The following is a 27,394-nucleotide window of genomic DNA, read 5'->3' on the forward strand; positions in this document are numbered from 1 at the left end:
GTCTGACGCTAGGGGGTCCGGAATTCCAACCGAAAGACCTCTGTGAATATTTAAAGGGTCCATGAAATTTTCCGCGCTTGAAAAGTAGCTTACCAATACGAACTTAACTTTCTCATTCTGAGAGGAGATTTCTGCTCAGCAGTGGGACAGTAATCAGATGATGATGATATTTATGACGATGAATATTACCCTAAATAATATGATAGTTTATTGCATAGACCCCTTATATTACGAGATAAGATCCGTCAGTAGTAAGAGAAGTGGTTCTCGATGACTTGATGCTTTTTTATTTAAAATAAACCATTTCAGGAAAATCAACGTCCTGTTTTCGAATTACCAAACCGCAGACGCACGGGACAGAGCCAGCAAATGAACTTTTGAACGCTTAGCGATATTTAATTTATTCTTGGCATCGTACTTGTTCTACTAGCCTGATGCTTTGCGTATGAATGAAGTAATAAATTAGTTATCATTATTCCTGTACGTCTGTACCGGTACTTCATATATCATTCGTTATAATACTTGCCTAATCCGCGATATGATTTTGGGCCAAAAGTAATATAACATTTACTATGTTATTCTAGAAATAAAATGGTAAGTGCTGCTTTTAACGAGTTGATATTATTAGTAAACGAGATTTTCCTACGAGAAACCTATGCAAAACCCTATGAGAGTGTAGATAATACAAAGCCGACACCAGATCCCAAGTGATCTTCTTGACTTGCTCCTCCTTCAAGCAGCCTTCTTTGGCCAGAATACCGTGCAGTTCCTTCTCAGCATACTCTGTAACGACCACCAGCTCAGAGTCCGTGTCGAAGCTGTCTATCATCCGAATGATGTTTGGGTGATTCAGTTGCCTCTGAATATCACATTCTTGTCTCAAGCTCTTCAGATCCTTTGATGAACGACCTTTCTGTAATGATTAATTTTGAAATGAATATTTACTGTTTGTTGTATACTTATAGTATTAATATAATGTTTAATTAACATATTCTAGGTCAGAACTGAGAAATCTGAACTTTAATATTTGAATATGCTTGAAATATCCAGCTATTTTTTTACAAATATATGATGAAATAGAGTTTTAACATACCTTCCTAATAACTTTTAAGGCGACAATAGCCTCAGTGTCTTTATGTCTCGCTTTAAAAACTCGTCCAAATGATCCTTCACCGATAAATGATATTATAATGTAACTTTCCATTGTGAGATTTTTACTCAAACTTTGCGAATGTCGTAAGAATAATCATACATATTATTATTTATTTACAATTTTGGATAACCAAACAAAGAAACGACAATCAGTTGCGAACAACACAACAGACTAAAAATGTCAGAATGACGCTTAACTGACAGTGACAACTGACAGTAAATATCATAGACAATCGCTTCCATAGTTTAATGTAACCTAAATATGGTCGTACGTCCATATATAGTTATTGTCAGCTTTATGAGTGATTTTTCAATTTCAGCATGTAGAAAGTTTTTAATTTTTACGTTAATTTAATAAAAAATACGATCTTACGTTGTTTGTCGAACTATATTTATTCGGTCTGAATCAGATAAAGGTGACTCAACACCAAAGAGTATAGTAACCTTTAAATATACAGGTGCAGGTGTTTATGAACCTTTATTTTTTCATAAACTTTTTTTACTGCTATTATTTTTATCAAAATAGAGGATAGTTCTTTTTTTTTGGAATTAAATTATATTAAAATTACCACATCTTGGCAAGACGTTTTTTTGGATATTCTGGGAGCTAGAGTAGAATTAAAGATACAATATTTATAGAAAGATATTTTCTAAAAACTATTAACTGTTAAAATTTGAGCGGTTGCCTGGTTCCTATCCATAATTATCGTTCTCATTTAATACGAATTGCGACTAAGTACCTATGTCAAATAAATTAATGGTGAGGATTTGCCAATTTAACCAATTGTAAAAATAGTACAACAAAATTATCTAATGGCTAATTTATATAATTTATACTAATGTTTATATTAGACGTTTTTATTTATAAACAAATACCTAATAAATATATTACTAAGTGGTTATTAGCAATAAAATGAAAAGAAAAAATCCGTGAATTTTGCTGTGGTTACTGATGGTCATTATATAATCATTAATGTCACCGTAGCATATTTTACTGGATTTGTAAAATAAAAAGATTTTATATAAGTAGAATCGATTTTATTTGTCCAAATAGTTGAAATTCTGAAGTAACATGGAGAGCCAGGTGCATAATAATTACTAAATGTAAAAAATGATAATCAAAACAAAAATATAGGTACCCATTGAAATCGTTTTCCTATCTATAGATTTACATTATAAGGGAAAGGGTTATAGTTAGATAAATACCTAATCTAGGGATAGTTTTACCACTCAAAGGGCATTAAGAAGTTGCCAAACAGAATGCGTGCGGCAATATTTTTTCTTGTGTGTATCTATACTACAGAAGCATGATTAGGTATAAGGTATGTCCTCCGTACATATATTCTAGGTAGAACACGTATTTCCCAATAAATGTAGGTATCATTTCAAAATAATCGACTAAGCTCTTTATCACATGGTTTACATACCTATTGCTCTGACAAACAAGATCTATCTTACGAGTACCTAATTATCACCACTCTAGTATGCAAAGCTATTAACGCACAAAGGTGCCAAACGGAATACGCGATTTATTATCGACAACGCCTCAAACATTCGTAAAGGCCTGTCAGACCGCGGAATCGACGTATAAAAATGTTAAGCAGCACAGACGGGGTTTGTTAACGCTTTGTTGTCTATCAGCTATTTATACCCGATAATCCGGCAACCAACTGTACGAGATAAAGCTCGGAACTCGCGTACACACAATAAAACACCAACTGGGCCGTAGCATCGGATGAGAGCATTTATTTCACGTTAAAACATATTATTCCCAGCCGTGCACAACTCTGTAAACAAACGAGACAGAGCGTGGGTGTGATTCGTGTAGATTAGAAATTTAGTAACTGATTTTTTTGTACGTAATTACAATCGGTATTTTGTATTATATATGTGGGAGAATGCTTCATTTCACATATATAAATATTCCGTTTTTAAAATCACATGATATTAATTTCGAACTACCGCTCCGTATTAACAATTGGCTACCCGTATCATGGTATAAAAAAGGGGCGCGCAACTGTCAACAGATCAGAAGTTGTCCAATAGTGGGCACGGCACGGTGGTGCTCTGAACTGTTTGGTGTTTTGCTTGGGTGTTATTGTTACTATGGTGGCATTAACGCTTATTCATTTAATTATTTTAACTATATTTTTATAAATATTGGTTAAATTAGTTGAATCGCAATACCATTGTAGATCTACCTACCGGCGCGCCCACATATAAACAGAAGCCCTGTGAATAGTATCTACGAAATGCGGTCTGACGCTAGGGGGTCCGGAATTCCAACCGAAAGACCTCTGTGAATATTTAAAGGGTCCATGAAATTTTCCGCGCTTGAAAAGTAGCTTACCAATACGAACTTAACTTTCTCATTCTGAGAGGAGATTTCTGCTCAGCAGTGGGACAGTAATCAGATGATGATGATATTTATGACGATGAATATTACCCTAAATAATATGATAGTTTATTGCATAGACCCCTTATATTACGAGATAAGATCCGTCAGTAGTAAGAGAAGTGGTTCTCGATGACTTGATGCTTTTTTATTTAAAATAAACCATTTCAGGAAAATCAACGTCCTGTTTTCGAATTACCAAACCGCAGACGCACGGGACAGAGCCAGCAAATGAACTTTTGAACGCTTAGCGATATTTAATTTATTCTTGGCATCGTACTTGTTCTACTAGCCTGATGCTTTGCGTATGAATGAAGTAATAAATTAGTTATCATTATTCCTGTACGTCTGTACCGGTACTTCATATATCATTCGTTATAATACTTGCCTAATCCGCGATATGATTTTGGGCCAAAAGTAATATAACATTTACTATGTTATTCTAGAAATAAAATGGTAAGTGCTGCTTTTAACGAGTTGATATTATTAGTAAACGAGATTTTCCTACGAGAAACCTATGCAAAACCCTATGAGAGTGTAGATAATACAAAGCCGACACCAGATCCCAAGTGATCTTCTTGACTTGCTCCTCCTTCAAGCAGCCTTCTTTGGCCAGAATACCGTGCAGTTCCTTCTCAGCATACTCTGTAACGACCACCAGCTCAGAGTCCGTGTCGAAGCTGTCTATCATCCGAATGATGTTTGGGTGATTCAGTTGCCTCTGAATATCACATTCTTGTCTCAAGCTCTTCAGATCCTTTGATGAACGACCTTTCTGTAATGATTAATTTTGAAATGAATATTTACTGTTTGTTGTATACTTATAGTATTAATATAATGTTTAATTAACATATTCTAGGTCAGAACTGAGAAATCTGAACTTTAATATTTGAATATGCTTGAAATATCCAGCTATTTTTTTACAAATATATGATGAAATAGAGTTTTAACATACCTTCCTAATAACTTTTAAGGCGACAATAGCCTCAGTGTCTTTATGTCTCGCTTTAAAAACTCGTCCAAATGATCCTTCACCGATAAATGATATTATAATGTAACTTTCCATTGTGAGATTTTTACTCAAACTTTGCGAATGTCGTAAGAATAATCATACATATTATTATTTATTTACAATTTTGGATAACCAAACAAAGAAACGACAATCAGTTGCGAACAACACAACAGACTAAAAATGTCAGAATGACGCTTAACTGACAGTGACAACTGACAGTAAATATCATAGACAATCGCTTCCATAGTTTAATGTAACCTAAATATGGTCGTACGTCCATATATAGTTATTGTCAGCTTTATGAGTGATTTTTCAATTTCAGCATGTAGAAAGTTTTTAATTTTTACGTTAATTTAATAAAAAATACGATCTTACGTTGTTTGTCGAACTATATTTATTCGGTCTGAATCAGATAAAGGTGACTCAACACCAAAGAGTATAGTAACCTTTAAATATACAGGTGCAGGTGTTTATGAACCTTTATTTTTTCATAAACTTTTTTTACTGCTATTATTTTTATCAAAATAGAGGATAGTTCTTTTTTTTTGGAATTAAATTATATTAAAATTACCACATCTTGGCAAGACGTTTTTTTGGATATTCTGGGAGCTAGAGTAGAATTAAAGATACAATATTTATAGAAAGATATTTTCTAAAAACTATTAACTGTTAAAATTTGAGCGGTTGCCTGGTTCCTATCCATAATTATCGTTCTCATTTAATACGAATTGCGACTAAGTACCTATGTCAAATAAATTAATGGTGAGGATTTGCCAATTTAACCAATTGTAAAAATAGTACAACAAAATTATCTAATGGCTAATTTATATAATTTATACTAATGTTTATATTAGACGTTTTTATTTATAAACAAATACCTAATAAATATATTACTAAGTGGTTATTAGCAATAAAATGAAAAGAAAAAATCCGTGAATTTTGCTGTGGTTACTGATGGTCATTATATAATCATTAATGTCACCGTAGCATATTTTACTGGATTTGTAAAATAAAAAGATTTTATATAAGTAGAATCGATTTTATTTGTCCAAATAGTTGAAATTCTGAAGTAACATGGAGAGCCAGGTGCATAATAATTACTAAATGTAAAAAATGATAATCAAAACAAAAATATAGGTACCCATTGAAATCGTTTTCCTATCTATAGATTTACATTATAAGGGAAAGGGTTATAGTTAGATAAATACCTAATCTAGGGATAGTTTTACCACTCAAAGGGCATTAAGAAGTTGCCAAACAGAATGCGTGCGGCAATATTTTTTCTTGTGTGTATCTATACTACAGAAGCATGATTAGGTATAAGGTATGTCCTCCGTACATATATTCTAGGTAGAACACGTATTTCCCAATAAATGTAGGTATCATTTCAAAATAATCGACTAAGCTCTTTATCACATGGTTTACATACCTATTGCTCTGACAAACAAGATCTATCTTACGAGTACCTAATTATCACCACTCTAGTATGCAAAGCTATTAACGCACAAAGGTGCCAAACGGAATACGCGATTTATTATCGACAACGCCTCAAACATTCGTAAAGGCCTGTCAGACCGCGGAATCGACGTATAAAAATGTTAAGCAGCACAGACGGGGTTTGTTAACGCTTTGTTGTCTATCAGCTATTTATACCCGATAATCCGGCAACCAACTGTACGAGATAAAGCTCGGAACTCGCGTACACACAATAAAACACCAACTGGGCCGTAGCATCGGATGAGAGCATTTATTTCACGTTAAAACATATTATTCCCAGCCGTGCACAACTCTGTAAACAAACGAGACAGAGCGTGGGTGTGATTCGTGTAGATTAGAAATTTAGTAACTGATTTTTTTGTACGTAATTACAATCGGTATTTTGTATTATATATGTGGGAGAATGCTTCATTTCACATATATAAATATTCCGTTTTTAAAATCACATGATATTAATTTCGAACTACCGCTCCGTATTAACAATTGGCTACCCGTATCATGGTATAAAAAAGGGGCGCGCAACTGTCAACAGATCAGAAGTTGTCCAATAGTGGGCACGGCACGGTGGTGCTCTGAACTGTTTGGTGTTTTGCTTGGGTGTTATTGTTACTATGGTGGCATTAACGCTTATTCATTTAATTATTTTAACTATATTTTTATAAATATTGGTTAAATTAGTTGAATCGCAATACCATTGTAGATCTACCTACCGGCGCGCCCACATCAGAATCGGGATAGGATACGCCCTTTTATTACGTAATAGTTTTAAAGTAACGGTAACAGAAGATAATCAAACGCGTGTATAGGAAGTGTTCAACTGAAGAATTTATCGTGGCTGTATTCCTGACGACAGTTTGGGACGCGCAATGGAGGCGATATTGACAAGGCCTTCGACATTGGAGGAGCTGTGTGTGAAACACATGATGAAACCGGTTGCGTGAGTAACGTGTACGGTTTGTCTAAATATTGTAATAATTTTTATGTGCATTATTTTAGCAAGCGTGTGAAAGCAACCGCAAGCTTGGGTACCGCAAGCTTGGGTATGGAAATTGAGGAGGTGGAAGGTGGTTAGCATCGTCCATGTTAACCGTCTACGTAATTAAGACTCATTGGCGCCGAGACTCATTGGCGAACGATTGGCGCTCCGGTATGATAAAACCAATGGTTTTTATATTTTCGATTTTGCTATTTGAAAGTTGTTAAAGATTATAAGAATCACTAATATGAAAATATTTGGTTATGCGCGAAAAATTTAACAATCACACTCGTAGGTACCGACATTTTTTTAGAAATGTTTTGGGTTTTTAAAATCTTCGAGTAAATTCAACTATGCTTTTCACAGTTTCGTTGCTTATATCAACTCTTTAAGAGTCGATGCTTACTTATGCTAAATAAGTAGATGAATAGCGATCATATTCTTTTAAATTATTACGCTGCAAAAAATATTTTAAGATTGTGAATACAAGTTCTGATATCTACCCTTTTGTACGTACCTATTCGTAGTAATGCATTTAACATTCTTAATAAACTCCCAGTCTTAAAATAAAACTAGTTACAATGAAGATTATTATTGAAGTAAAAGGTTTGATAAATCAGGTAGCCTACTTTTTGCCATCGCAATTCCATGGCCTGTGAATTTCGCAAGTTTTATTTCTAGTTTCACCTGGAACACCGTGATAGTGAGATATGTATTGTGCTCATTGAAAGGTGTACTCTCAACCAGCGCTTGTCATTTTTAGTAGGATGCTATCTAATAATATTTACCTAGCGCTTGTTCCCAGAATCTGTAACTAAAATGAAAGCTGCTTATTGGGGGTTTTGTAACAACACTTGACTTGTGATGGCCGTAGACGTGGACCAAAATTGAATGAAAATGTAACATTTAGATTCTGGTGGTGAGTCAGTAAGTTGTTTATCGGTAAGCGACTTTGTGCTCTTACAAATTTGTGTACTTAAAGTTATTGATAAAGGTTACAATTTGCGAAGGATACATTAAGGTAAAGCTGAAGAAAAGGAGTTTGGTAACGTTCGCATCACTCCAAATGGTGTATTGGACTAGGCAAAAAAAAGGTGAATTAACGTAAGTTATAACTTATTAATAAACATTTAGTCTTCTGTGTTTTTCACATTGTTTTGTGACATAATGTGTAACTATTACTTGCTATTCACTTTAAAAATTGCAGAAGTAAAGAGAATCGAAGCTTAGCTGACTGTAAAAAAAAAAAAAACAGTTACTATAATGGTGCAAAGCTGTAAGCATTTTGATCGGTCAAATGTGTTTAAAGGTTTAATTTAATAAAGACAATTCATCAGCCTCGCTCGGAGTCGATCAAGTATTTTTAATAATAACTTAAAGTTTGAACTTGTTTTACAGTAGTTTAAATTGTTATTGGATCTTCTTTCTTATTTTGTGTCATAGTAAATAATACCTTTCGACATCACGATCCTAGACTTTACGTGTGAAATTATATTATGTTGGTACCTTTAGTGAATACTTTAACAGTGGTAAGTCAACTATACCATCTTGTAATCTAGCTAACAATCTAAACGTTTTAATTATTCATTGACATAAGGAGTTTATTGTTATTTTATTTAGTTTTGTAACTGTGCAGATGACGACATTACGTCTAGATATACGGCTGTGGATATAACAAATTCAGAATATTCACGCACGCAATGTTTATATTATACGAAACAATTCGGCGTGTTTTTCTCCTATTCATAATTTTGTCGTCGTTACACTCAAGCAGATAAAGGTTATAAATGTGGTAGAAACTTTTATGGTCCGGCAATACCAATACCATACAGCAGTGTTAGGCTCTGCTGTGTTGAAGATATTAATGGGCCTCAGTAGCCACTTACCATCAGGTGGACTGCATGCGTGTCTGCTACTTCTTAAATTTGGTTTAAAGTTTTTGTGTGTGAGCGAATATTATGTATAAATCAATCCGGGACGAAATAACGGTATTTGTAGGTATACTTATTATTCTTGCAAATGGTTAATTACAATAACTTTTGGAAGTTATTCACAATTTCTGGTGATAACAGATACTGTAACTTATGTGTTATATTAAATTGAAATAGGTAATTCTATTATTATCAGATATTGTATTGGAACTCGCGGTTCATACCAGAAAATATTCGTTATTATTTTGTGTTCATACTGTTTCGACCGCTGTTTGTTATTCTACGAATTAAAATGTATATCTTTGCAGATTTATAAGTCAAAGTCAGGTTCGGACGAGCAATTATATACCTACTGCAAGTTCTGATAAAATTCGAAAAATCGAATACTGCAAAAAGAAAAAGAGACAAGAGTACATACACTACTGTCAAATTGGACTCTGCAATGTGTGATCATTATTGTGTGGTAAAGACTTTGTTTGCAGCAATGCCTATCGCACAAACGAAGGTAATTGTAAAATTCAAGGTAAAAGTAAAATGATATAAGGTAAATAATATAATGAAGGTAGGATGACTCCAATAACTTTTTACGCTTAATGACCTGGTTTTCGTTGTAATGTAACTGTGGACTTCAGAGTGTTATTTCGTTGGCATTTAACGTCATCACATGAACGGTACGAACTATAGCTCATGTTATGGTAAGGCAATAGTATTTTAATTATTTTATTAAGAATAACGACCACGGAGTACTTGCTGCTCTGATATTTTCTTTACTGTATGTAAAGTTGACATTAAAACTGTTTTGAACGTGACAATTCACTTTATTATTATTTTCACACATTTGTGTTGTAGACATCAGGTTTTTCGGTTTGAAATTAACTTTTACTTTTTTATTTTTATGCTTGTTACAGCTTATTTGTTTACAGTTCTAAATAAGAAAAGCACTCGTGCATGGTTTTGAGCAGGTCTCGAATAGTTTCTTATAAAATTCTGTCATAGTCAAATGAGCTGACTTAAAAGGCATTAATGATTTTCAAGAAATCCTGTCTGAGATAGTCAGACACATTATAACAAATTCGGTAAAGGAAGACATCGTGAAGAACTACACATCGGGAAATATATTCTCAAGGGTATCTGGAGTCTCTACCCAGTGTACGTTTGGCGATGCAGAAGACTATGCCATAGATTTAAGCGAGCCAAACGAAAAGATCTGTAGATTTTACTCTCAAACCATGAACGAAACGCGGAGCTCTCTCGTTATATCGTATATAATTATTGACTATACATATAATGTAATGTGTTTTCAGACTACGAGAACATGTGCTATGGAAAGTAAACTATTTGAACATGTCAGATGACTGTGAACTCTGTGAAGCAATGACAGTATCGACAGTCAAAAATCTGGTAAAAACTTTGTGTTTCTCTTGAGTACCTGCGAACTTTGGAACGGTATGTGGATTGTAAGTTCAGTGTTATCGGGATTGTCTTGCATATCGATGATTGTCTGGCCAACAGTCATGTTTATGTTTGATAATAACCCGAGTGCCATGTGACTTGGCAATTCTTTTCAGGGAATAATCAATTATGTACGTACGTTATGTGACTTAACGAATGTTTTTGATGTCATGTGACTTGACATCAGCCATGTGACTTGGCAATTCTTTTCAGGAAATAATCAATTATGTACGTACGTTATGTGACTTAATGAATGTTTTTGATGTCATGTGACTTGACATCAGCCATGTGACTTGGCAATTCTTTTCAGGAAATAATCAATTATGTACGTACGCTATGTGACTTAGCGAATTTATGATGTCATGTGACTTGACATCAGCCATGTGATTTGGCAATTCTTTTCAGATAATAATCAATTACGTACGTAAGCTATGTGACTTAGCGAATTTATGATGTCATGTGACTTGACATTAGCCATGTGATTTGGCAATTCTTTTCAGGAAATAATCAATTAAGTACGTACGCTATGTGACTTAGCGAATTTATGATGTCATGTGACTTGACATCAGCCATGTGATTTGGCAATTCTTTTCAGATAATAATCAATTACGTACGTAAGCTATGTGACTTAGCGAATTTATGATGTCATGTGACTTGACATTAGCCATGTGATTTGGCAATTCTTTTCAGGAAATAATCAATTATGTACGTACGCTATGTGACTTAGCGAATTTATGATGTCATGTGACTTGACATCAGCCATGTGATTTGGCAATTCTTTTCAGATAATAATCAATTACGTACGTAAGCTATGTGACTTAGCGAATTTATGATGTCATGTGACTTGACATTAGCCATGTGATTTGGCAATTCTTTTCAGGAAATAATCAATTATGTACGTACGCTATGTGACTTAGCGAATTTATGATGTCATGTGACTTGACATCAGCCATGTGATTTGGCAATTCTTTTCAGATAATAATCAATTATGTACGTAAGCTATTTGACTTAGCGAATTTATGATGTCATGTGACTTGACATCAGCCATGTGATTTGGCAATTCTTTTCAGATAATAATCAATTATGTACGTAAGCTATGTGACTTAGCGAATTTATGATGTCATGTGACTTGACATCAGCCATGTGATTTGGCAGTTCTTTTCATGTGACACGACCATTTATTTACACTATTAGACACCGGTTATGGGGTTAACCAATTAAGGTTACGTGTTTTGTGTACCATGAGATTTGGCTTCTGTGGTTAAAATTGAGACTAAATTATCCGCGAATCTAAAGTAGTTTATCCACTTCTTTAATATTATTGAATTTGATTTTTTTAAACTTTTGTTCGCGAGCCGTAACGGCTGCTCGTCAGAATGGCCGTGTGGGAGAATGCTTCATTTCACATATATAAATATTCCGTTTTTAAAATCACATGATATTAATTTCGAACTACCGCTCCGTATTAACAATTGGCTACCCGTATCATGGTATAAAAAAGGGGCGCGCAACTGTCAACAGATCAGAAGTTGTCCAATAGTGGGCACGGCACGGTGGTGCTCTGAACTGTTTGGTGTTTTGCTTGGGTGTTATTGTTACTATGGTGGCATTAACGCTTATTCATTTAATTATTTTAACTATATTTTTATAAATATTGGTTAAATTAGTTGAATCGCAATACCATTGTAGATCTACCTACCGGCGCGCCCACATATAAACAGAAGCCCTGTGAATAGTATCTACGAAATGCGGTCTGACGCTAGGGGGTCCGGAATTCCAACCGAAAGACCTCTGTGAATATTTAAAGGGTCCATGAAATTTTCCGCGCTTGAAAAGTAGCTTACCAATACGAACTTAACTTTCTCATTCTGAGAGGAGATTTCTGCTCAGCAGTGGGACAGTAATCAGATGATGATGATATTTATGACGATGAATATTACCCTAAATAATATGATAGTTTATTGCATAGACCCCTTATATTACGAGATAAGATCCGTCAGTAGTAAGAGAAGTGGTTCTCGATGACTTGATGCTTTTTTATTTAAAATAAACCATTTCAGGAAAATCAACGTCCTGTTTTCGAATTACCAAACCGCAGACGCACGGGACAGAGCCAGCAAATGAACTTTTGAACGCTTAGCGATATTTAATTTATTCTTGGCATCGTACTTGTTCTACTAGCCTGATGCTTTGCGTATGAATGAAGTAATAAATTAGTTATCATTATTCCTGTACGTCTGTACCGGTACTTCATATATCATTCGTTATAATACTTGCCTAATCCGCGATATGATTTTGGGCCAAAAGTAATATAACATTTACTATGTTATTCTAGAAATAAAATGGTAAGTGCTGCTTTTAACGAGTTGATATTATTAGTAAACGAGATTTTCTGGGAAGATTAGCATCATGCACAGTTTTTAATTTGTATTTGATGATGATGTGATGACCTTCTCATTCTAAGAGGAGGGCAGTAATGGATTGACGCCGATGATGTGATGATGAATGAATGATTTCTTGATTCCTCTCCCATTTGGTCTCATGTGTCTTTGCGTGAAAGTCACGTCCAAATCTGACCAAAAGTTAAAGTTTCTCATTATCCTGTAGCAATGGAACCAAATTAAAAAGTTAAGTAGGTATATTTGGGTTGATATCAAACAAATACTAGGAATTTTAAAATAGTTACTTTCAAATTAATATCACTTCAATGACTTTTGTTTCAAAGGAAAACTAAAATACTTCTACTGGTGGATACATATTATTCTATAAATTAAAACAATAAAAATATGTGTAGGATAAAATTTGGTATCCATTCTTAATTTTTAATACAAGTACTTTGATTTAAAATGTTGTTTCTGGATATTAAATTTAATGTCACATTATAAAAACTATTTGTACGATGCACTCTTGCGTCAAAATGAAGCTGTTAACTATTTTACTGCCGTCCTGAATTCAAATTATTTTACGAACTGCTGACTTCATAACTGAGGTTTAAAATAGTTCCATCCCGTCCAAATATTCCAGTGTTCGTAAAATGAGATTGATTTATCGTATGAACATTTTTATTGGCAGCCATCTGTTGTGATATTGGTACATACTTCATATTCATATAAAAATTTCCTTATGATCAAGATCTATTGGGATTTGAATTACCCAATATATCACGCCAATTATCATTCACTAGTGTAAAGTATAAGTTATTATAGCCATACTTTATAAAAAAAATGCTGAAACAAAATCATAACTGTGGTAACATATGATTGGAACAGTAGGTAAATTTGTTCATATTTATTTTTATTGGAAACATGGATCACGCTATGAAAATGATGTTCCTACGTGTGATGCGGTCAATTTTTTCTGATATTTCATTCTTGCCATATTCCTATTTACCAGGATATTTTCAACTAATTAATGATTCATCAAACATAAATCTAAAACACAAACATTATTTTATTTTTAATATTGTTTTTGTTCTTTACAAAAATCCAGTCCGGAGTCCAATCGCGTTGCTTTAGAGATTCGTAAGGCCTACACGTAGAGCTGAAGACGGTCACCAGTTTCAATGGGTAGAAGTCATATACAACTTGGCGACGCTCCCACGGCACTGGATATTTCTTAAAGGTTTTACTCTCATCTACATAAAAGCTACCCTATAAAGTGTCTACCTATAAAGTGTCTACCGTCCGTCGCAATATTGAGTACCTACCTACACACAAATCTGTGTGAAGTCTATCAATCCGCACTTGTCAGCTGGCTAAAATGCACTATATAGCCTACCCTTCTCCTTCAAGACCTGTAAATAATGATTGATTGATGATGATTATATCGAAAACTGCAAACATCACGAAATGTATTACCGGATGTTTTTGAGACAATAAATCCGGTGATGTAATATGATTTGATTGAATCACATCATAAAATTTCCGAGGTATCACTACTTTTTCCTTTATCTACGTATCTCACAGTATTTACAAAAGATAATCTCATTTGTCAAATTTAAGGGCAGTATAGGTACTTCACTGTTTTTACATCAGGCAATCTCATTTGCGACTTCCGTCACATAAAATTGTCAAACTGCAAGCACCGTTAAACAGGAACGCGACACATTATTTCGATTAAGAAGTTAACTACACGAAGATCGTAGAATTGAGAGCACGGAATGCAAACGACGCAACAAACGCGGCCCTGAGTCAGGAATACATAGATAAAATGCAATATAAACGCAAATTATATGTCATACAAAAGAATGTAATAAAATTCAATGAGACATACAAATAGTTGGCTCTCTTTTATTTTAAATATCGGCTAAGCAAAAACAAACAGAGGTGTGTAAGACGTCTTTCATGTCTCAAAAAAATGTTCGTTAGACGACTTTTTTTACTTACTGCGTTTGTAACGTAATAATAATTACGTTTGTTTGTTTTGTACATTTGTTTTGTAACTATAGCTATTATAATTGCTCTTCTCATATAAACATTTGTATTAACTGTGGCACATTTACATTTTCGCAGTCATTTCACATAACGACCACATGTGACGCGAATTGATACGAAAATGCATAGATATGTGTTCACATGAACCACAATTTGCAGAAATCTACACAGAGTTGAATGGCAAAAAGACAGCGGACACTTAACCAATGCTTGTCTTATTTTTGCCGCAATGTGGTGCGGCTGTTGTACGTGTGAATGGATCCTAAACCTAAGAAAACACAACTAAAACTAATAGCTTGTATGTGCGTTAGTCATGCTATTTCAGACAAATAACATCGTTACGTAGACAGTTACTAATGACATAACGTTTAAAATGATTAAACGGAGCTTTGCGATTTCCAGGTTACATAGGATTCACCTATATTATAGCCATTTACAGAATTTGGCTCGTCATGAAATTGCTGACGTATCTAAACACGTAATAAATGGTTATTTATTTTGGTGTGTCAAAAAGTATATCGGGCGCGTTGACCTTAGGTCGAAGAGAACATTATCGCCATCAATCTGTGCCAATTTTTCCGCAAGTAGCATATTCTCGATGAATGCTTAACGACGTGTGACGAGAGATGATTAGTACGTACGAATAGATGTATGTGTGTATTTCCGATTGGACATTTTTTGGAAAGATGTTTTTTTGCAATTGCTTTATGCATTACTGACCATCGATTTAATGCTTTTCCAGGATTGATTTTTGCATACAGACTAGTGGCTGTAATGTACCTAAGCCACCTTTAAAGGTTGGACAAGCTCTACCACCTAAGTCGTAACAATGATGTGACCTTAATATTTTGTAAAAGAAAATGAAAACTTTGTACAAGCTTCCTCATATTCTACAAAGCAATAAACTTTTCATTTTGAAAGCTTCTGAATGGCTTTTGAATCTAAATTTGAGGCGTTAACAATTGCAAACTGATAATCCATTTTCATGAATAAATGGTAAGGTGGACCTAAAATATTATTAGGTTGAATCTAAAGATATTTATTTTTGGCAATTATTTATATCGGGATATTTAATTTATTCTAGGTACCTACAGAATAAAGATGCCCAGGGTTCGAACACAGACTATTAGCATGGGAAGTTGATATTCACACCAATATATAGTCACTCGGAATAAGTCGCAAATGTAAGCGATAACATATCGCTTACGAATAGAAACGCGCAAGCCACGGAGTATTGAATGTATTCTGGAAAATAACTGGAAAACTTCTGTAAAAATTTCCGATCATACATTAAAATTTTCCAACCATACATTAGAAGTGTGTGCAAATTTTTCATTACATACTGAAAATTAATCTTGAAGGTATTAAAACATAACACCCATAACACTTTTTGAGAAGGTATTATATTTCAATCTCTTTCCGCATAATTATTAACAAATGCAATATAATTTTGAAAGATTATCTCATAAAAACAGGGAGAATAAAATCTGTTTTACATAATTCATGTTTAGTGAAATGTGATTCTGACATAAATATACCCAAGTGTAATTTTAAAATGCGTTTCGAAAGGAATAGAATTTGTGAAACTTACAATTACAAAATGATTGAGTACTTATAGGTAACGGAGCTTTTTACGAGCTCTTTTTTCTAAATAAGTCAGATCAGGTCCTAATTTCACATATCTACATGTACAATTATTAAAAGTATAGCAAACAATCCTATTTAATAATTGTATTTTATCTTCATTAATGATGTGATATTGTACTATGTAATATATGTTACATAGATATTAGATGTTCATTTACCTACTCTTAATGTATAGACATATTTACATAATTTCATACAGAGTACTAATTGTTTCTGTTAAAAATATATATTCATACACGATAATTATTCTTATGTTAAACAGCTAGATGGCAAACAACTTTAAAATTAAATGATCCGTGCAGTAAAAGCGAAATTGGAGGGCAGGGCGGGCGGCGCATTTTGCTTACACGTCGGGCGCGGCGTTCCGCTTGTTTACGTTTTTCCTGACCACGTTTTCGACTAAAAATACGTTTGCATCCTGCCGTTTGAGGCTCACGCCATTGGTCGGATCGAGTGAAGGAAACCGGGGAGGACTTGAAGAGGCCGCCGACCCCCCGTCGCCCCCGCACCGCACGGTATTTTATTTGAAAGTTTCCGAGGGGCCATACTCGTAAAGCAGCAGAAATAACCCTGAACGCTGGAAGCAGCAGAATCGCGGTCAGTCGTGTTGTGCGTCTTACAGTGCTAGCTAGTGACTTCCAACATGGTTCTGGACACAGAAGACTGGGTAGGTGGATTAATAATTTAAAAGTGCAATAACTTTTTTTTCTGAAAAAATCATTTTACACAATTAGGACATATTTCAAATTTCAATGCGTTTCCATTAATTTGGATTCTTAATAACTCAAGAAAAAATATTTCAAAATAGTGTGAGACCAATGCGCGTGTTTTTAAAATGCGTAGCATACACCTGCTGTGACATTAATTTAGTGAAGTGAATATTTAGTAGTTTTTAATGTTTATAGTTTCAACATCGGTACAAATAATATATACTTACAATAATTTGTGGGGCCACATCATTGTAAACGTTTTGTGGATTAATCAATTGCTACTTACTTTAATTTAAATTCAAGCGACAATTTACAATATCGACCTTTTATTTTCACCTAAATTTTATTTTACATCCGTTTACGAAAAAAATAAATTATTTTGTTATTTTAACAAAATAAATTTAAAATAAATTCACTTGAAAATATTTTATACGTTTATAAAGAGTACTACAATTTTATGAAAGACAATCAAGATTAAATTTCCTTTTTTTTTCAATAAAAACCATTAAAACAAAATATTGAAACGACAACTACTACAGATTTTTTTCAAGAATATACTTCAGTAAAGAAAAATGAGATAGAATTCAATAATAAAAACACACTCAAAACGTTTAGTGTCTATATAAGAGCGTAAACATAAAAGTTAAATATACATTTCACAAAAAAACATTTGATATTTGACACATTTTTTGTAACAATTTTTATGCTTAATGTAAATACCGGAATAATAATAATAAACTGTCACAAAATACAAAAATCCTAAGAATTTGAAAGAATTTGTTATCGATCGCTGATGGTGCAAGCAATAAAGTCCATTTCATTCGAACATAACTAGACATGTTAATCGTGAAGACTAGACTGAAGAATTCCAAATAACTAATATATAACTATAGACACTACTAGTCTGCACTGTTACAGAAATTGACGGTTCTAGATAAAATGTCGCAATGGTCGATTTAAACATATTATTAAACTATTAGTCGCCCCCTAATAGTAATAGCTATGAGTACATTACTATTTTCTACCTTGGAATTTCTAATGTGTAATTTCTAGAAACTCAAAGTAACAAATGCATAATAAACTCACCCAATAATGTCGATTTAAAATTTTGTCCTATATATTATCCATCAATAAATAATCCTTCATTTAAAATGGTTAGAAAACTGGAAGTACAAAGTATCATATGTTGATACAGAGCGATCGAGAACACGCAAGACCAATGAATCTATTTTGGTTTCAATTGCACGTAAAATAAATTTATTACACTTAACGTACGCCCGACTACGGGAACTTGCCTTTATGACCTAAATACTCAATGTCGGGATAAGTTAACTAGCTAAGCATATAGAAAGTTTTAATATTATCGTGTACCTACCTATTATTATGAGGATATATATCTTGTAACTAACAGTTTGAGTGAAGGGAATACCAGCTCCAGCTCCACGTGTACCTAGGTTAAGAGCCATTGTATGAAACATTTATTTTTTTTAAAAAGATGTGTGTTATGGTGTTTCTTTCGCCGCTTCTTCTCCATAGCGAAATACCTTGTGAAGAGGCCGTAGTTGTATTGACATTCAAAAAGTGCTCTGTAAAGAACCTATTTTGAATTTAAAAAAATGATTTGATTTGATTTGACATACCCGGGGTAGAGACTCTCTAGATATAGGTACATAATTACACATAAGATACTAGGAGCTTACATAAAATTTAAATATGAACTTATGCTGAAGTCAACTTGATTAAAGTAGAGCATAGAACGTAGAAAATATAAAAATAATACGAGTTTTCGCGCCCACAATTTAAAAATTTCTCTGGATGCTCATTGGCCGCGACACTTGTTTATGAAACGAAAACCACACAGATTTTTCGCATAATCACAATCTAAAAATATAAATTGAATATTCATACCGTTCATACGCCATTATAATATACTTTGTTGTAAACATATTTAATTGATCAATTGTAGAGTCACTGGTTGCAGTAGGTGGAGATATAAGTGCAAGAAATTAATTTATTGAATATAGCACTTTACATATTTCTGAAAACATAGATCATGTCACAGAAATATATAATATATTATCATGTACCTATTATTATGATGGAACATGATATTTACCTGGCATTTCGCCAAATAATGTATGATATACACCTATTACGTTATAAACTAACATTAATCTATATTTCACCACTAACTTAGGACAGTATGATATGCGATTTATCATTACGAAAAGCCCTTTAAATATATTTTATCTGTTACAGGCTGATGAGCTCCCGCCAGAACAAATTGCCGGTAAGTGATGGCCTACATTAATAGATTAAATAATATCACTAAATCTTGAAATATTTTGTTTAGAAAAATATTATTTTGTAATGTTTACACGACGAAAAATCGCAATCTCAGTATTTGGAGGCGAGCCAAAAGCACAATAGAGGCTGACTTCATAAATTTAACAGACGCGGGCTCCGCATAATAAATTCGTTCTTCCAAAATCGCGTGTGGGTTTAATTAGCCATCCCGAAATACGTAGGTACTTCTTAAAGCGAGGCACGCGAGGCGTGGCTCCTTAAACTTCCAAATGATATTGTTTTTAAGTAAACATACGTTTTGTAGCAAAGTGCCTTACGTTTGCATTTGTAATAGGAATAGGTAACGAATAACTGCAGTCCATACAACTATGCTTGGGTTCATATAATAAATTTGGGTTTATGTTTTTGTATGCATACTGCACAAGTTAATGGTCTAAATTCTTAAGCCGTGAAGTAAATAGTCCTGATAAAGTAGTTTCCAAGCCCCAACCGGACAAAATTAAAATATTACTTATACTTATACAAATATGTAATTCACTGCAGTATAAGTAATTAAAATGTGTTTAAATAATTATCATTAAATAAACAATGATAAAACTTTGAAGTCGATAATCTGTCTTGTAATTATAAACGGGCTATTGGCACCTAATAATCTGTGAACAGAAGGGAAAAAAGATTAAAAACATCAAATATTAACGAGGCAAACGAGCCAGCGCAGTCGGGCGAGGAAATGACAATACCAACAGCTGTCAAAACCATAATGACAGTGACGACAGAAAAAACATTGTTAGGTTTTTAAAAACACATCTACCCGTCTGTAGGATTTAAATAAAACTTTGTTGTTTGTCTCTTGTGAAAGTAAACAAATCGTGACGAACGTGTAATACTATTTAATGTAGATTTTTGTACATGTAATTGTTTGTGAACTACATTTAATTTAAAAAATATATATAAATAGTATTCTTCATACTTACATTATCGTTATATAGGTACGCATACATACATTGGTTTCTTAACCGCTTTTTTTGTTTTGTTTAGTAACTATTGACGAGTTTTAGTGTTATCAAAAATCGACAAATATTATAACTTAACTAATTTAATGCCAAAAGATGGGATTCACTGTCTACGAATTGTGTTGTTAATAGTACATTACAATACGAGGACGAAAAATTTTTTTCTGACAAGTGTGAGTTTGCAGGCCGAGCCGCAGGCGAGGACTGCAATCACACGAGTCAGAAAAACATTTTTCGTCCGCGTGTTGTATAAAATTTTATATTACGGGGTCGGAAATGGGGGTTTTGCGCACGCGAAGCGTGCGTAAAACGTCCATTTACGCACGCCGTGATATAAACGAATTTTCGCATACACCTTACTTACTTGTAGATACAACATGAATATCTTTTTGATTGCCTGTAACTTATAGGGCTTAACAAGTCTTGAAGAATGAGTCATCGCTTCATTTATCTTTATTATAGGTCTATCATATACAATATATTTATAGGCCAGGAGTTCACTGTAAGAAAGTAACTTGTACTGGCGTAATTTTTCAATTTGATGTAGAGTCGACTTGACGATTATTTACATGTTTAAAATTCGGTCCCTTCGCAGACGGAATTTTGATTTTTATCACATCGCTTATCTACACTAATATTATAAAGAGGAAACCTTTGTTTGTTTGGTTGTAATGAATAGGCTCAAAAACTACTGGACCGATTTTAAAAATTATTTTACCATTCGAGAGCTACACTATCCACGAGTAACATAGGCTATATTTTATATGAAATATATTTGATAAATAGATTTTGAGGAGGTACAAAGTTTGCCGGGTCAGCTAGTATGTAATAAGTAGTTTTCGAATTCATTCAATTACAATAAATATTGAACAACTAAGCCTCGGTGGAACTGGGCATACACACGTGATCAATTGTATGTATGACCTGTTTCATTTGTAAATTGACAATCCAAGAACAGCAGTGGTCAATTAACATGAAGTGGATTGCACTATAGTTTGTTATTTCGGTATCAATTAAAATAATCAATTAGGCTAATACAATTACACTCTTGGAACATCTGAGAGTTCGATAAATCAAGACACTCGCTATATCGATGAAGACACCTCATTTGATTTATATATCGCTTAACATATAATGCGAAATGAAAAGTGACATACAGCTGCATCGTTTAACAATTTTACAAGCGAATCATTAGATAAATAATTTATCATTAGATGCTTTCATATTCAAGAAATAAATATGAAAATATCGAAGTATTAGGTTGTATGGTTCAACTGTAGTTTTTCATTTGTTTTCCTCATAGTTGTCTTGCATGATTTGAAGTGCTTTTCCGTTCATGAAAATGCTCTGAAATGAGGTTCTACCAAGTAATGAAGCCTTTCATTGCCGTCCACAATTCTTATAATGTCGGAAAAATCAGGAGAATATCATTACAAATCACCTCACGTAATATTGTACGTTAAGTTAAACGTATGTTCAGTCTTTTACGATTAATTTTAATGTTATATTTTATGTCAATTACGTTACAAAGTAAAAGCATTAAAAATTGTTTTGTTAGTGTACGGGGAAAACATGAGGTCGGTTGTTTGGGCGGGCGGCGCGGCGTGGCAACACGGTTGGACTGCTGCCAATGCGCCGTGGAAATCAGATAGAGCATGCTATCGTCATTGTTTAACCAAAAACTTTACTCAATTTTCGAGAATTACAGACAGACATAAACCGGCGATGAGTAACCGTATTCGTGTTATATACACTGGAAATAAACTTCTATTTTTGTAATCGCAAACAGTTACAAAACGCAAACAGTATTTGTTTATGTTGTAGCGTACGTAATCAAAACTGCTGTAACGTCCTGGAAGCCGCTGTAAGTTTTAGCAAACATATCTTTTATACAAATATAGCTAGAATATAAACTTGTAGTTATATAATAGACCCTAGTGAAATCGATTTATCATTTTAAGCAATTAACCTAACCTAGATTAAATAACCTAGATCCTTGGATGAGTGACCGCTATTAGTTAGAAAATATTTCAGGACCAGTTTTTTAATTCTTGCTATGGATAATCATATAGTAATCATTACATATTAAATGAGTAATATGTATCACTCATAGTGATATATATTACTCATTTGCTACTCCTAATTCATGTGGTCTCTATATGAACACTTCATGTTTGCCTAATTAAACTCAGAATAGCGAGAACGGTGCTACTACAAATATGATATACATAGCATGCTACGCCAGCAGTGATAATATCATCAAATTAGATTATTTTTGGATGCTTCCCCACACTCAGTTAGGTACCCTACTGTAGTTACTCTGTAGTGTCTCATAATATTAACTCTATGACAGATGTTAAAAGGGAAAATATTAAAATCTGCTGACGCAAAGCCCAGGTTTCGAAAGCGTTCTATGCCGATCGTGGGCAGATAATTAATAAACGGCTCAAATATAAGAAAAAAGCAATAAAACGCACGGGTCTTTGAGACAACTGCCAAGACATCTTGATGATTAAAATTAACAACTCTGCCGGCGAAAATAAAAATCATGTTTTTCTAGTATTTCGTTGGCAAAATATAGCCAGACAGCTGCGCTCCGCTAAGCGATGACTTCAAGCCAACGACTTGCTTTATCATTCGATCTTAAAAAAATAAAGAACATTAAAAGATAGTTCCGCTCCCTTTATATTCGTTAAATTCGTGAGCTTTTTTCATAATAATCACCAATCATCTTCACTTGACCAGCGCGGTGGACTATGGCCTAATCCTTCTATTTATGAAAGGAAACCAGCGCTCAGCAGTGGGGCAGTAATGGATTGATGATGATGATGATCACCGTCGTTGTGCGGTGATACCTAAACATAAACAAACTCTACGTGTAAATGTTTATGTTTTAGCACTTTCGATTCCGGGCTCGATTGATCGCTTCGAAATCGATCTCCGGGCGAGCATGCAGCAAAATGATGAATTGAGATCTCTTTTCTGGGTCTGGATATTAACGTGTATGTACGTCTTATACCACTGGGTTTCCTAGTGTGAAATTGAGTACAAAAAATATAAAAACGAAGTAAAGTGCGAAATAATTAACTAAGGAATAACAAATTGATTCGTTGTTTCATCATACTTGCAGCATCTTTTGATTCTTATACGAATAGATTTTAATATGATACAAAATCAATGCAGCGGTCGAACGAACGTATAAACATATTAATATAGAGTTTCGTATAGCGTGATACTAGAACGAGAGATTTAATTTGTATCTGCCGGCCCTTCAGATGCGATAAACTCAAAACGATATACGAGAAATAACGCAGTCTGGGGAAAGAGCATTTAAAAATTGAGAAATGAGTTCAGCGGTTTGTCTCTCATCTACACCATTAAAACTTCCAAGAAGTTTATTTTTGCTAGCCACATTTGATATCACTTTATATTTATATACAATAATGACGCACGTTCAGAAATATAACTTACATGAACCGGGCAAATTACGACGGATTTTTATTATACCCGTCACTCGCCAGCGATATAACAAGTTGTCATGTAGTCTTCATTCTCCTCATAGGAGGGAATATGATAACTCATATTTCATCTTCACTTTTGATTTACTCGGTATCGTAAACGGGACAAGGTGAGCGGATTCGGGAAAATATTTTCACGATCGTCAATTTATGACTCGTGATATAAAACGATATTAAAAAATATTTAATGGTATTACGCTGGTATTATCATTTTTTTTTCTTCTTATAATAAAGGAGTAGCAGACGAGCATGCAGTCCACCTGATGGTAAGTGGCTACTGCCGCCCATGGACATCTGTAATCAACCCCAGATAGGATTAGATATTCCTACCTAAGGTCGGCCACAGATGCGCCGCTACCCCTGAGGACTAAGCTGGAACGCCTCGGATAAGTATGTCTCCCTTACCACACCCTTCAAAACGGAACACAGCAGCGCCTAACACTGCTGTTATTAGGCAGAAATAGGTGTGGCGGTGGTGCCGCCGGAGTCGAACCACAAAGGGTTCTACCACCTTTACAATAAACGTTCGTCAATACTCGTCTCCAGAAAAGTTGCGAAGGTCATGCTACGTAAAGATTATCGAAAAAACGTACGAACGCCCCAAGCGTTTCATTGTATTTATCTAATACATTAGTCTAAAACTTATTAAATTAGGTATATTGTACTATAGCACAAGAACAAACAAAAGTGTTCTAACAAGACTGTAATTATCGGACTGTATAATATAACGAATTTTTATTCCTAATATATTTTCAGAACAATATCATGACGACGATGTTATGCTTGATAGCTTTCTATAAAATTTTCAATATCTTCCAATAATTACTATTATTTTCTGTGGTAGTAAACTGTTAATATGATTTAGGTAATATTCAACATTGCTGATCACTTTGCAGTAGCAAATAGTCGCTTTTCACCCTGTGATCAATTCCGTATACAAATATAGGCACTAGTACAAATTCTAGCTGATGTCGACCTCCTGAGGACTAAGGCAGTAGCCCCATGTGTCAGACGGTATCTGCAATCTTCCATGGAAACACAAAATTGCTTTACGCTAGATACAGAAGGGGCAGTGGTGACTCCCCAAACCATACTGGTTCTACCACCTTTCAAACTTTGGCCTAAACCTTAGGTATTCAGAATTCAGAAAGGAGGCATGTTTCACGTGCAGTAATTTGTGGACGATGATGTAAAATAAATATCTACAACTGTAAAATAAATACTAAGACTGTAAAGTAAAGCCAGAAGCGGAGGAAATTAGTACCAAGTTCAAAATATTTTTAATAGTATGGTGTTATCGTTATAATTTATTATCATTATACACGCGTGTTGCGCCACGCTCCGCGCAGGGCGCCGGCGATGCAGCTTGCACCAAAATAGACGTATTGCACAACTTATTCGCATTGCATCTCGGAGCATTGAACTGCTGTCCTAATCTCACTGTAGCTCGCTCAGCCATCAGTGCAAGTGTTTTTATTGCCAGGGCAACACCGCAATTGCATCTATTAGCGAGTCGTCCTTACAGAAAGTCCTGTAAAAGGGAAATTGTAAAAGCTCATCCGGAAGGGCGTCATGAGTACGCTAAACATTGAGGGTACGTCGCTGCACCGCGATTCCAGCCCGTACAGGTGTTACGTAACTGCTTGATTGGATTGACTAAGTAAGTCCTTTTGTTACAGTCCTCCGCAAAGCTTTCGATGGCTTCGACCACAACCGCTCGGGCAGTATCCCATGTGACTTCGTCGCGGACATCTTACGAATGATGGGACAACCCTTCAACAAGAAGATCCTTGAAGAGCTCATCGAGGAAGTAGACGCTGACAGTGAGTAATTCCGACTGTTTATTCTAATTCCAATGCAATTTCGATCGAGCAACCCAATTCGTAAGTTTGTTAGGTGTTAGATTACTTGGTCGACTAAAATATCTCCCGATAAATATTTAGTATTAGCTAACAGCGCGTGGGTTAAATCAGGTTGCTAGTGCTTATCTAATAAATTGTCAACATTTCAGAGTCTGGCCGTCTTGAATTCGGTGAATTCGTTACTCTCGCTGCCAAGTTCATCGTTGAGGAAGATGCCGAGGCTATGCAGAAAGAGTTGAGGGAAGCATTTAGGTTATATGACAAGGAAGGTGAGTAATATATAAGACCATTCCATCATATTATTTTTAGACATTTTAGACTATATATTTTGGAAGCATCAAATTTAGTTTACAAATTATAATTACAAAAATCCACTTGTAGAGAAGAGTCCGCAATATGAGAACGTGACCTTATTTCTAGCATCTTCTATTTTCGAAACTACTCAGTGACTCTTAATTTTCTCTGTAATTATCAGCAATGCAATTTTATTTCTTGAAAGCTTCCATCTATACAGCTACCATTAAACAGATAAGATCTTTGATTATATCTTAAAATAATAATGTGTGATTCCAGGCAACGGTTACATTCCCACGTCGAGCTTGCGCGAAATCCTCCGCGAATTGGACGAGCAGCTGACGGAGGATGAACTGGACGGCCTCATCCAGGAGATCGATACTGACGGCAGCGGCACAGTAGACTTTGATGGTAAGTAACAAATACCAATTAGGTAAACCTAATACTCATACCTAATACTAAACTCTACAACAACATAAAAGATTCAAACAGAGAAATATGAAATCTTATGTTACACGACAAAAAAAATAATATAGACCTTCGCCCATAAGTATAGGAAACGTTTTTGATATCATTAATTTGCCCCTAGATCATAAAAATAGTATGCTGAATGAAAGGTTATTTATTAATATTCAGGAATATATTTTTAGAAATAAATAAAAATAACCATTATTTGACTGAGAGGCGCGTAATTTCCGAGTATATTTTCATTTATCTTATGGGAATAAGGGTTAATACGTTTTATATTAATAAATAAAATATTGTTTCAGAGTTCATGGAGATGATGACGGGAGAATAAACAACTAAATAAAAAAAAAAATTCTACTTACGTTTAATTTAAGCAATTTCTACTACATTTCGGTACTTCAACCTTTCGAGTCTGGAACATTGGACAAGATAACAAAAACACGAAATTCAGTATACTTAAAAGTATTATGTATGTATTGTACAAAATAATATTTTGTTCACGTTTAATTGATGTGTGTGGCTGAGTAATGTTTATATTTACTTATTAATAAATCTTTTATTATACTTTGATACATCTTTAAATAGAAAAATAAACTATAACTATTTTTACATTTTTGTTATACCCTCCCCGGGAACCTAGGTGACGCTAGAAAACATCTGAAGATTTGTGCGAAGATCTGTGAGAGATAAAAATAATGGATTCTCTGTTTTTAAACCGGACGCCAAA

The 27,394-nt window shown here is 34.2% G+C and overlaps 1 protein-coding gene across 2 annotated transcripts; it reads left to right on the forward strand.

The window, feature by feature from the left end:
* Positions 1 to 17,008: 17,008 nt before the first annotated feature.
* LOC140753616 (troponin C) lies at positions 17,009 to 27,237 on the forward strand. 2 transcript variants are annotated; one of them, XM_073088365.1, is made up of 6 exons: positions 17,009 to 17,162; positions 19,465 to 19,495; positions 25,723 to 25,866; positions 26,055 to 26,174; positions 26,479 to 26,610; positions 26,970 to 27,237. In XM_073088365.1, exons 1-6 carry the CDS (start codon positions 17,139 to 17,141, stop codon positions 26,996 to 26,998), a joined length of 480 nt encoding a protein of 159 aa, XP_072944466.1. In that variant the 5' UTR covers positions 17,009 to 17,138; the 3' UTR covers positions 26,999 to 27,237. The 2 variants fall into 2 exon arrangements, with proteins under 2 accessions (XP_072944466.1, XP_072944467.1); XM_073088366.1 differs by lacking the exons at positions 17,009 to 17,162; positions 19,465 to 19,495 and adding an exon at positions 25,480 to 25,637.
* Positions 27,238 to 27,394: the final 157 nt, after the last annotated feature.

Source organism: Epargyreus clarus, unplaced genomic scaffold (assembly GCF_041222505.1).
Source record: "Epargyreus clarus isolate Ecla_fem2 unplaced genomic scaffold, WU_Ecla_fem_2.2 ptg000026l, whole genome shotgun sequence".
Taxonomy (NCBI): domain Eukaryota; kingdom Metazoa; phylum Arthropoda; class Insecta; order Lepidoptera; family Hesperiidae; genus Epargyreus; species Epargyreus clarus.